This window comes from Pseudorca crassidens, chromosome 8, assembly GCF_039906515.1.
Source record: "Pseudorca crassidens isolate mPseCra1 chromosome 8, mPseCra1.hap1, whole genome shotgun sequence".
NCBI classification, from domain to species: Eukaryota; Metazoa; Chordata; class Mammalia; order Artiodactyla; family Delphinidae; genus Pseudorca; species Pseudorca crassidens.
The window spans coordinates 20,707,244-20,720,447 of NC_090303.1; the positions used below are offsets into that span (position 1 = coordinate 20,707,244).

Below are 13,204 nucleotides of genomic sequence, written 5' to 3' on the forward strand. Positions count from 1 at the left end.
TATTGGGGGTGAGTGAGTGCCACTTTTGGGGTGGGGACAGTCTTGGAGCAGACAGGCTAAAAAAGAGGGGTGGTATTAGTGTCTAGTAAGCATGATATGATAAACAACTTGCAGGGAAGTGTTGAGGAAAGAAGGCTTTCATGGAGGGGGTAGCATTGCTTGCTGAATTTTGAAAGACAAATTAGTCTGAAAATGACAGCAAAAAACAATATTCCTGAAATGAATGTTGATAAGAAAATCTAGAGGCCCTCAGAACTTTATCCATCAGTGGAGCATTCCTCACACTTAAACTTCCCAAAAGGGTTTCTTTAGGATGCGTGAGCCATTACCTCAATCACCTTCCACCTAAGCAAACACCAACTCTCCTCCAGAGTGAACTCGGGTGCTCTGTGTGGTGTTCTCCCTATAACACTCACTCTCTTACCAAGGCATTATGTCAAGTGGGTGAAAGTTATCCTTGCAACCAGATATATTTTGCTACACATCCTGAGCAAGTCCAATTACAAGCTGATTAATAAAAAAAATTCAAACTTAACTTTTCTGTTTCCAGAACTTAGCTGTTTTTCCCAACTCCCCAAGCTTTTGTTTACATTGGCTTCTCCATCTAGAATTCCTTCCTCTCCAATCTCTACATGCTTAAATTCCACCTGTTCTTTTTTTTTCCCCCTTTAATTATTTATTTTTGACTTCTCACTTTAAGATCACAGCCTGAATGGGTGAAGTAGGTAGTCTCACAGAAGAGTTCAGGTATACCTTAGGTAATAATTCTACATTTAAAAAAATTTAAGGTTTTGTTAAAAATACGAGAGATGGGAATGATTTTAAGGGTAGTAACTCCTTTATTGTTCTGAAGCTCCTACTATAGTATCATGTACTCCATACATCATTATCCAGAACATTCAGGAGGCTCTCTGCATGTATATTAGTTGGAGAAATCTCATTTTAGAATTTCTTCTTGAAAACAAATAATATGCAGTTTGATTTATTATTAAATATAATACATTTTTGTCTGTTTATTTTTTGCCTATCTCTACCACTAGTCTTTGGTTTCAAGAGGGCAAGGACTGCATCTATATTTTTTCCCTACTATTGAATCCCAAGTGCTTAACTAAATGCTCTCAATTTTATGCGAATTGACAGCCTGCCTTACAGAATGAATTGAAAACCCGTTTATCTTTGGAAGTTTTGTTTTTATAGAAATAAATGTGCTGTAATAAATCAATATAAGTTCTTTTAGGAAATATCACTTTTATTTTGAAACCTCTTTCTTTACATGCACAAGTAATCCTGTATACAATCAAAATTGATTTAAAAAGCCTAAAATATGTTGGTATTTTAAGGTGATGTTTTAGGTGATAAATAGAATAAAATAAAAAAGCCTAAGATACATAAGTTACTCTTATGTGTGTCATGTTTTAAACAAATTATGCTTTCTGGTTTTGTGGAATACTATCTGATCTTAAAAATTATTTTGCTTAATTGCAGCATCATGGGAAAATCAAGAAAACCAACTTTCTAAAGAAACATGAAAAGGTATTTATGTTGTAATTTCTTTAATGGGAAAAACTTACAAATTTAGAATATTATAGGAAGTTGATAAATGCATAATTGTATGCATTTACATAGTCATTTGGATGTAAGAAGTTACTTGTATTGATATGGTACCATCATAATGCTGTAGTAGTATTTTGTTATGTTGGATACAGTGATTGGGGAGGCACAATTCAGGTGAGCTCGTTCTAGAGATAAAAGGTAGTTCACAAAATTTTTCTAGTGAATTAATAGATGAAAAAGGTCACCCTGGAATTTTTAATTAAATATAGCTTAGTTTCCTCCTTTCCCCTTTGAAACACCACAAAGATGGCATTGAAGAAATTAAAAAGGTTAAACTAATAAGGACTAAGCAGATGAGAGATCTATAAAATTTGGAATTGACTAGTAGATAGATATGTCGGTGACTGAGCACATCAGAGAAGGCTGAAACGTAACCCCCAAAAGAAGCTGATTTGACCCAAGGAATCTGGAAAAGCTTAGGAATTAGAAGCACTAAGCAACTTTGAAGGTAGGGGTGTGGGGCAAGTTGAAATTTCCAAAAGGAGCATTTAGACTGTTCAGCTCTCTTGTACATCTTAACCACTGCGGTTTCTCCTGGCAGAAGATAGAGAAGTTAGAACTGTAAACTTTGCACTATAGAAGCTGTGAGTTTTGTTTCTCACTCTCATTGTTAAAAGCAGTTTTGCTCAGTATACACTTCTGAATTGAGGACATTATTTTACTGTCTTCTGGCTTTATTACTGCTAAAAAAAAAACTGCTGTGAGTCTCTTATTCCTGTGTTATTCCTCTGTTTTCTCTGGCTGCTTTCAAGTTCTCTTCTCCTTTTACTTTAGTCTTCTTACAGTTTCTCTGTAGTGTATCTGGGATTGAATTTCTTTTTACTTGGCATTAGTTTTGCTTCCTAAATTTGAATAATGATGCCTTTATTTAATTCTCGTAAATTCTCAGTCATTAACTTTTCAAATATTGCCTCTCCTCCATTCTCTCTGACATGTTTTCCTGAGACACTGGTTAGGCTTATGATAGACCTTTTCACTCTACCATCTGTGTTTTTTAAGTCTTTATATTCTTCATTCCCTTTCATCTCTGTGTGCTATATTCTGGGTAATTTGTTTTGTAATTTCAGTAATGTTATGTGTAATCTTCAGAAGTTTTACTGGTTCGTTTCAAGTCTATCTGATCACTTTAATATTTTTCCTATTCATATTTTTCTTTAACATAAAAAAACTAATATTCTGTGTCTTATATTTCAGTGTTAGAAGTCCTTGTTAGTCTAATTCCACGTTTTCTATTTTTGCTGATTTGGGCACATAATGTCCTGTTTCCTGAACATTTTATTATTTTTAATTGTTGGCTGAACTTAGTCTTTTAATTTTTGAGGCCTGAGATGTGTTCCTTTGAAAGGTTTTACACGTACTTCTCTGCAAGCACTTGTGAACACTGGTAACCTGGGATCATTTGAAATTCAGTTCTCAGCCTGGGGACTTGCAGACCACAAAGCTATTGTGAATTCTGCCCCCACATCAGCATTAGCTCTGGCTTCTAGTTAAAAGTCTCAGGGAAGCCTTTTTTCTCCCATTCACACAGAGCTAGGGTTTGGCAGGCAGATTTCCTCACCAAATCCATTTGCTTGGCATGGAAAGACTTTTCTAGTATGCCCTTTCACTGAGACATCTCTGATTAGGCTCTCCACTATAGGCAGATCATTGATTTTGTACCCTCTTTCGTATGTATGTAGCTGCTTTGTGTCATAAAGGATGGGTAGGAGGAGAGAGTACTTCTGGCTGAGGTAGGGAGGGAAGGATGTGTAGTAGGGCTTGCATTTTGAGTGGGCACTCAGGAATGGTGAGGATTAGATATGCAAAGATGGGAGGAGAAGACATTTTAGTTGAGGAAATGATTTGAGCCAAGAAACAGAGGTAAGATAGTATAGGGTATATACAAGAAATAATGAAATTGACTGGAGCGTATGGTGAGTTTCAGAGAAAAATCAATTGAGGCCAAACTGTCGAGGAATTTCCTTACTCACCAGTTAAAGGAAGAAAGCCCATCTCTTCACCTCTGTTATCTCGGCACTTGGTGGTAATTGGTGGGTGTTTATTGCACAAATGAATAAATTGAATGAATGAAAGAAGGAAACCAAAGAATGAACATAAAGCTAAAAATTTTAGGCCTTATTCTTTAGACAGAGAAAATTATTTAAGAATGTTGAAGAGGGAGATATATTAGTGCTGATCAGTGAGGACTGTGAAAGAGCTGGCACGTTAGACCATCCTTGTGGAATGAGTGGATTTGTACAAGTCTAGGAAGACAGTCTTGATGGAGGGAACCGTATGAGCAAAGACACTGTGAAGTTGTCTTTAGTCTAGGTGAGCCCTAGTTCTTCTGATGTTATTCTTATAGATTTGACTTTTGTGTTAGCCTCTTTTGTCTTTGGTTCATGTCATTTTAAAATCTGAGCTTAGTTACTAAAATCTGTGTATGCTTAGTACTTTCTTTGTATTTTTGTTCCTTCTCTTTTTGAAATCTTATTGAATGCTTACTCTATGCCATGCACTCTGCTAGATGCTATGGACGTAGTGGAGAACAAAATAACCATTGTCTCTGCTCTCATGAAGCTCTCAATTAGGGCATCAAACATTAAAAGCAAACCACACGAATAATAATCATAACAGTTGTTTTAAATCTGTTATGTATCTTCAGTTGATAATTCTTTTTCTCTGTATATCCTCAGTTGACACTCATTTTTTAAGATTTTGCTTTTCAATTCACCTAATGCATGTATGTGATACCAGATTATCTGCCACTTAGTTTATGTGAAAAAGCAACATTTTTCCTCTCCTCACTCATAGTCCCATTCCCCACAATTAAACTTCTTTTAATTGTTCCTAGTTTTAGTTTTTCTGGTATAAATATCTATAACTCTAAGTTTATTTTCCCATCTCTGTTTTTCTTGGTTTGGCTTGATACCAGTTTTCATTCCATTTTATCTCATTTATTTGGTTTCTTTTTTCGCTTATTTCTTCCATTCGTACATTCTGTCTAATAAGCTATAGCGAATCTAGTGAGGTATTTCTCACACGTTGGCTTTCTCTCTAGGTGGGAAGCCAGTTTGCATTTATAGCATACAGAATCAGTTCTGTGAAGAAGATAAATGTCATATGCCCTCCATGGCACTAGAATACTTTAATTTTAAATTGGAAATGTGTTTTCTAATCACAAAATAAAAAGTGAAAATCAGAAAAGTGTCAGCAGCATTTCACAGTGTGATTCTCAGCCTGAATTGCCTCCCACTTTATTCCCAACACTTCAGGAATTTGGTAATTTTTACTAACCTCAATTCACTTCTAAGTGTTAATGAGGACAGGGACACCAGTTCCATTTAGATAGCTCAACATTTACCTTTATTTTTTTCTTTCTTCCCTCTAATACAATTTCCTTCATTATCCTTTCATCCATTCGTTTATTTAACTAACAATCCCAAGTGCTAGGGGTGAAAAAGGTAAATAAAACATCTCCTGTTTTCAAGGCATTTGTGTAGAAAAGAAAATACATATAAACAAGTATATCATGATGATGATAATAAAAGCTGTTGAGCAGTATAAGCCAAACATTGTTAAACTCCACATATGATCTTCCTTAATTCTCACAATGACCTAATAAATGTAGTTGCTATCATTGTCCTTATTTTCTAGATGAGGAAACTGAATATTAAAGAGAAATTTAGTAACTTGCCCAAGAACACATAGTTAATGTGGTAGAACCAGCATCCAATTCCAGGACTTCTGAATCCAAAGCCTACCTTGATGTTTAACCACTGTTCTTGAACTCATACACCTGATAATGATTAGTATCTAGGATTTTTAAAGCTCATACAAACTAATAAGAAGAAGGCAAAAATTCAGTAGAAAAATGGATAAAACGATACAAAAAGGAACTGGAAATGTCTAACAAATGTAACATGATTATCACCCTCATTCACTAATGAGAGAAATGCAACTTTAAACAACACTGAGGTATTATTTTACACTCTGAGGTTGGCAAAACTAAAAAAATGTCTGATGATTCCAAGTGTTGGTGATAATATGGAAGAATAAGAGGCTGCGTGTTCTGCAGGTTGGTCATACCTAATAAAGTTAATATGTGAACGTACTTTACATTGATCAGGATAGATTGGACAGTGGTGTAGTGAAAAACAAACTCCCTAACCCTCAGTGGCTTAACATAAAAGTTATGTATTGCTCATATGTATATATATATGTATTGCTCATATGTATATATATATATATTGCTCACGACACAGTTGGATATGAGTTATGTGGGCCTTTTTTATGGTGGTATAGTGATGTCAAGTGAAACATGGTGGCCTCTTAAGTTGTCACCAAAGGTAAAGAAGACTAAAGGATCCAGTGGTTTGAAAGGCCAGGTTTGGTAGTAGCTCACATCGCTGCCACCCATATTCTGTTGGCCAGAACTCAATCGGATGGCGTCCATCTAACTGCAGGAGAGACTGAGACATGTAGTCTTCCTATGTGCTCAAGAAGAAGCAGGGTTGATGAACACATAGCATTCTCTGCCCCCTACTTTAATCGAGCATTTCCACAGAGAAGTTCGCATTCCCACAGAGAAGTTCACACGTGTGCAAGGAGAAATGTACACAATTGGCCATCACAGTATTCTTTGTGATGAATTATGGGGATTAATTTTTTAGGGTAGACTGATTTGTCATGAAATGGAATTCTGTAGGGTAATTTAAAAATGGACTAGAGCTACATGTATCAAAATGAATAAATCTCAAAAACAGTGTTGAAGGAAAAAAGCAGTTTGGTAGAGTGCTATGTCCAAAATGATATCATTTATTTGAGATATTAGATTATGCAGACAACGCTGTATATTGTTTATGGACACATATATAGCAGTAGTAGTTTAAAAATTGTCATGAAAATGATAAAAACACCAGATTCTGGATGGTGGTTCCTTCTAGGGAGGGAAGGGGAGGAGTGGTATGTGGGAGGGATGCAAGGGGGCTTCAGTTTGTAATGTGATCTAATGCTTTTTTTGTACAAATTGCATAATGTTTGGATGTGATAAAATTGGGTGGTTGCATTGGTATTTATGAATCTCTTTTCTAAATGTTTGAAGTATTTAATAAGAAAAGCATATAAACTTTGGGACCTGGAAAATGATTTCTAAACTATGTTTTAGATATAAATAGCTGAGGTAAATACTTCATTTTGTAATTCTGAGTAGGTTTTTTTTTTTACTTACAGTCATTCTTTTAAAGAAATAGTTATTCCCATGCTTGTAAATAAAGCTTCTCATTTTATTTGCCCTTGCTCATATAGAGTACTTAAATTATTACATTGCTACTAAAATTATCTAATAGAATTATCTAATTATCTATAGACCCTTGAGCACTGCAGTTTTCTAATGACAAGTAATTGTACCATTGACTTTGTAGACAAGTATGAACATTTTACAATCTTAAAAATTTTTAATAAATTTTACATTGTTTCTGACTGACAGCTTATTCACATACTATGAAACACTGCTTTCATTTTCTAAGCTAGTATTTACTATAACTGATCTTTTTAGAACTATTAATGTTGAACAAATACATTTTTCAGGCAGTGGCACAAAGAGGAATGGTGAGGAGTTAGTAGTAAGTTCTAGTCTAGGAGTTAGGGCCTAGACCCTTGTTTTGGTTGTACACTGTCTTGACAAATGACTTGGCTAAGTCACTTAACATCTGGTTACAACAGCAAAATAGGGGTGATGTTCGGGCCTAGACTGGGTAACTTGTGAGTCCTTTAATATTTGTTGATGTAAATCAGAACATCTTGAAGAAAATGTTGAAAGATAAATCATGATCATATCAGGTAAAGTTTTAGAGATTGCAAGTTAGATTTATTAGCCTATTTGGGGAACTATATACAATGTAAATATGTTGTTATTGGAATTTATAGTGCAGAAAGTGAGTGTTCTGCTGTAAGAAGAAAATCCATGATCTTTTTTTCTTATAGACAAGCAATCATCTCCTCGGACCAAAACCGTTTCCACTAGACAGATTATTAGCAATATTATATAGTATTGTGGATAGCAGAGTTGCTCCAACAGCAAATATCTTCTCCCAGGTAATGTTAATGATCGGTTATTATGTATCATCTTTACCTTTATGGAACTCTTCAGGTAATTTGATCAGTAGAGTTCCAGGCATTTAGATTTTTGGTCAGCATATGTTACTAATTTAACTATATAATGAACAACGTCCTTGGTAAGTAATTGAAATTCCAAATATGCAATTTTCGAGGGTGTTACTGAATTGCATATATTTAAAGGTATAATTTGATGACAGAAACAACTTGTTGTTTCTGGTCTTTTTCTTTTCTCAATAAAGGAATTTTTAAATGATTATAATTATCTTGATTAAATAAAAAAGTGGCTTCATGATTAAATTGATGAATTATAATATAGAAATATAATTTAATGAAAAAATTTAGAAATGTATTTATAAGAAAATAATCCATAATATTCTTATTCCTCATATATATACTTTGCAGGTTGACAGTATGCATTTTTAAAAAAATGATGTATTTTCCAAAATGATTAAGTTCTTAAAATTTTCGCTAGATGGCAGCAGTAGCATAAAAATAGGAAATAAGACATTTATAAAGTAGCTAAGGTTCTTTTTTTAGGTGACATTTAAGAAAAACCTATTTGTTAAAAATGCAGTTACAGTAGATTTCTTAAATGGTCCAGAAAAACAGCACTTAGCGCATGGTATGAATGGATAGAAGAAAAACCAAATGATGTAACTAGTATTTATTGAAAAGCAGTCACCTCAGATGTTTCAGTGAGCATTTTATTTTATGTATATGTTTTTAGGTTGAAAAACATGTAAATAATAGCATTTACATTTTAATTCACTTCAAATAAATTTGGTTCCTGAATGGATATTAGACTTTGTAATCTAATGCGTGATAGTAACTTTTGATTCTTCATTTAAAGAAGTCTTTGGGGACCAAAAATAGCTATGTTCTCAGTGTGCTCGACATTAAAGTTAGATAATTTTTATATAAGTCAACTTTATAGAAAATTGTGTCTACATTTATTACATTTTTGAAGAAGAGTAGTCTAGTGAGTTATTAGGTTACGTAAATAACTAGCTAGATGAGTAAGTGGATGGTAGCCCTAATGCTGATAGTTTTAAAAATCTAATTCAGTTTTAATCTGTATTATAGGGATTTTTTTGCCGTGTGTGTATGCATGTGTATATACATATTTAAATGATTTTGTCTGAAATTAATTTTTAGTCAAACTGTACATTTTATTAGTAGCTTTCTACATATAACATGTGAGGTTTTTGTTTTGTTTTTGCTGTTGCAATAACTGAAATAGACATCAGGTATTATGATCTTTATTGTAAGGAATTGAGCCTCAGAGAGATTAAGTGATTTTCCCACTATGACAAAATGAGTAAATCTTTGAGAATTAAAGCCTAGGGAAGTGAAGGAGACAGTGCTTCTAAACAGAGCAGAAAGGTGTTTGTATCACATGTGATTAATATTTCTTGGGTGCCCAAAAATTATGTTTGTGGGAGACACAAAGAAGGATAACAAATGTGCATTTCTTTCTTCCAGAGAGCTTATAATTTATTCTGGGAGGGGGATAAAAAAACATGTACATAGAAGTAATATTGTAAGGCTGTAAGTGAATGCTAGATAGTGCTGCTGAGAAGTTTAGAGTAGAAAGAGATCACTTTTGGATTGGACAAGAGGAGAGAACTTGAAGGTATCACAGGAAAGGTGAAAAATGGGGCCGGGCTATAGAGAATCAGTAGGATTTTTTTCTTTAAATGTTTCTAATTTATATACGACATGTTCGTTGTACAAAAATGAGTAAATAAAAAAGGAAAAATAATAGTAAAATTAGCTGACATCTTGTTTCCAATGGATAGAATTTATAGAGCTCTAAGAGGGAGGATAATATGACCAAAGGTGTGAGACTAGGAAAAAAAGCAAGAAACAGTTGTGAAGTGTCACACCAGATTAGTTGAAAGTAAGCGGGGTTATACTGTAGCAGTAGTAGCAGTCATTGTAGTTCTGATCCAGTACTAATACTGCCACCACCACATGTCACACCTTACATATGGTACCTAACATTGGTAGAGCATTTCCTAGCAGCAGGTCTAGGTTTATAGGGATGGACAATCAAAAATAATGATAGGCTGCTGATTTAGAGATCTACTAGCTACTCTGAGGCTTTGATTATAGATGAACAATGTCACCAGTCTTTGTTTTCAATAATGCCTATAATGTTGTAATTAAACAATTTAGCCCCAAATGTATCTTAATTTTTAATGAAGCTAAATTCTTTTCAGTGTTATCAACCTCAGTCCTTTTATTCTTTATCTCTTCTAACTAGCAGTAATCAAAATAAATTTTGTATATTTAAAACACTGCTTTAAATGAACTTATGTTTATTTGATGAGAAATCATTTAGGACTTGATCTCAGTGATTTCATTTGGGACATAAAGGTGGGGCCGGGGGGCGGTACAAAGGGATAGTTACAGTCATCCCTCCATATTCGTAGGTTCTGCATCCACAGATTCAACCAACCACAGATTGAAAATATTCAGGAAAAAAAAATCCAGAAAGTTCAGAAAAGCAAAACTTGAATTTGCCTCACTGGCAAGTATTTACATAGAATTTACAACTATTTACATAGCATTTACATTGTAGTAGGTAGTATAGGTAATCTAGAGAAGGTTTAAGTGTATGGGAGGATGTGCATAGGTTATGTGCAAATACTATGCTGTTTTATATAAGGGACTTGAGCATCCTTGGGTTTTGGTATGGAGGCGTGGTGGGTGGTATCCTGGAACCAATCCCCAGCAATTACTGAGGGGTGACTGTATAACTAGCCCTAGGAAGTTTACCTTTACTTTTGTTTGGTCAGTAGAGTACCAAAGAAAATCAGATAACATATACCATGTTTAAAAACAAAATGTGGCAGAAATTGCATCCAAAAGAAAGGTATTTATCCCACGTGCCTTATATTTTTTCTTCCCATTATCTCTTAGTGACCTTTTCTGTTTTTCTCCTTTTATTTATCCATCAAAACTGTACTCTTGCCCATAGGAATGACAATTTGTATTTAACCTGTACACACTTAATTTAAGTGCAAAACAAGAATATGACCACATTTGTATTGGAAGTACTTGATATGAACACTAGATGGCAATATTGTTGCATTCTAGCTTTAAAATGAGCAGGAAAACCTAGCTTTACTTGTTAATATTGTCTTTGATATTTAGAGAGAGCTGTTTGTTAATTTAACACATTAGTTTATTTGCAAAACAAATTTGCCTGAAGATATTTAATGTTATGTGCGCACGCTCACACTTTTACACTTTCATGAAAATGTAAATAAAATTGGTAAGGAATTGTTTTGCATGAATATTTTCCACCTGGAACCAAATTGCTTTTTATTGGTTATAATATGTCTATATGAGATGGTAAAGTATTATTTTTCTATTCATTTTGTCTAACTGCAACTGTTTTAAGGATTTGCTTTACAGTAATGTGTTATTTTATAGCTTCATTTACCAGTTACATAATTATGTATAATTTTTCACATATAGTAAATTGATTAAATGTGGTATATACATTCAAAATCCTTTTGAAGCAAAATTTTATTTCCATCACATTCATTTAAATCTGTTTAAATCTATTCTGTCATGAAGTTATAAAAATAGTAGCTTAAGGAATCTCTAATATTATTAAAAGTCCAATTGAGAATAATAGTCAAATTCATAATAGTTGAGTAATAGTAGTGTATTGTAGTTGGCATCCTTCTCAATTTCTTTATTCTTTACTAAATTTTAGATAAAATTCTACTCATTAACTTTTTAGTCTCATAAAAAAGTAAAGGAATAATAGCACATTTAACATTTTACAATAGGTTAATGCTCAAATTTATTGAACTGAAATATAGTTTTTAAATTTTTCTTAGACCTTTAAGATAATTTCATCTTATCCAAATCCTTATACAGTTTTACATTCATGATCATGGGTCATTTAAAAAAATTCATTCAAATAAAATAAATGTAGCCTTTCTATATATACCTAAACTTCATGAATGAGGAATCATTAATTCTGGTATTTTCATTCTTTTCTCCTGTCAGCACGAATAGAATGTAAATAGAATACCATTTATTTATAAGTGGTAGAATATAAATAGAATACCATTTATTTATAAGCAAGAAATGGTAATTTGTGTAGGTATTACCTTCAAAAGTTAGTTATGAGATACATTTTTGAAGACCATTTATCATCTTTAAAAGATATTGAATTGCCTTTTTTTCAAAAGTATATTAAAACCAGGTTATGCTTTTAATTTATCTTTTTTTGTCTTGAAGAAAAATGATAAATTGTTTGGAAACTTTTGAATTGTTTATTTCATTGTTTTGATATTTCTGTATCTTCTCTTACTCAACCTGGCCTACCCCCTCCATACTCTTGTAGTTTGGTGAAGGCAGTAGGAGAACAGTTCTTTAAGATTGTCAGATATATCATTTATTTTAAAATATTGGGACTTCCCTGGTAGCGCAGTGGTTAAGAATCCGCCTGCCAATGCAGGGGACATGGGTTCAAGCCCCGGTCCGGGATCCCACATGCCGCGGAGCAACTAAGCCCGTGCACCTAGAGACCGTGCTCCGCAATGAGAAACCACCGCAATGAGAAGCCCACGCACCGCAACGGAGAGTAGCCCCCACTCGCTGCAACTAGAGAAAGCCCACGCACAGTAACGAAGACCCAACGCAGCCAAAAATAAGTAAATAAATAAAATAAAATTAAAATGAAATATTAAGCCATATTGCTGTATATTTTCCCAGAGGATAAAATTGCTGAAGAGTTTATTTCTGAAATTATTGGTACAGGTTTCTAAAGTGACTTTTAAAAGGAAAATTATCTTTAAAAAGTTAAGGACATTCAATTACACATATATCACATATTATTATTGATTTTATTTGATCAGTTAGCATTTTGAGAAATTACTCTTGAAGGTAATTCACTGTAATTCTACAGTTTGGGAGGTTTAAAATAATAAGTTCTTTTTTATTAGTTGTAAGAAACAGTGCACTCTGAATTAATTGCAAGAAACAAGTGAAAAATGAGAAAAGGAGCATAGTTCTTTAGTTCTGTGTACCAAATTGACAAGTTGTATTTTTCAGTAATATTTAATTTCTGAATCGTTTCCTATTTGTGCATAATTTAATAAGAAAAAAATTTAAGTTAAAATGTCCTTTTAAATTTATTTTCAAGAGTATAAATAAGCATTATGGAGCAAAGTGTAGTAATATATATATTTTTTCAAAAATACACATTTCCATTTTCTTTTGAACTCACATCATGATACTATATATTAGAATATATTTGGTCTTACGTTTGTTATATCAGTTTAATTTTTTAGTCATAAATCAACTTGATCTTTTCCCACAAGTGTTGCATTAATTGTAATAGCATTTAGTTGACCTTATGCTTTTTGCTCTTTTAAGTGTTGGTTTATGGTAAGGATATATTTAAACTAATTATTTTGGGTTTTTAAAATAATTTTATTTGTTTGTTTGTTTGGCTGGTTGTGTT

At 33.2% G+C, this 13,204-nt stretch overlaps 1 protein-coding gene across 2 annotated transcripts in view; it reads left to right on the plus strand.

Moving 5' to 3' along the window:
* Nucleotides 1–13,204, plus strand: part of ORC5 (origin recognition complex subunit 5) — a 72,627-nt gene that overhangs the window by 31,219 nt on the left and 28,204 nt on the right. Inside the window, exons 11-12 of one of the 2 annotated variants that reach the window (XM_067746019.1) lie at nucleotides 1,486–1,533; nucleotides 7,579–7,689. In XM_067746019.1, coding sequence (XP_067602120.1) covers nucleotides 1,486–1,533; nucleotides 7,579–7,689 — 159 coding nt within the window. The remainder of the gene's footprint in view (nucleotides 1–1,485; nucleotides 1,534–7,578; nucleotides 7,690–13,204) is intronic. The other variant, XM_067746020.1, reaches the window with a different exon arrangement.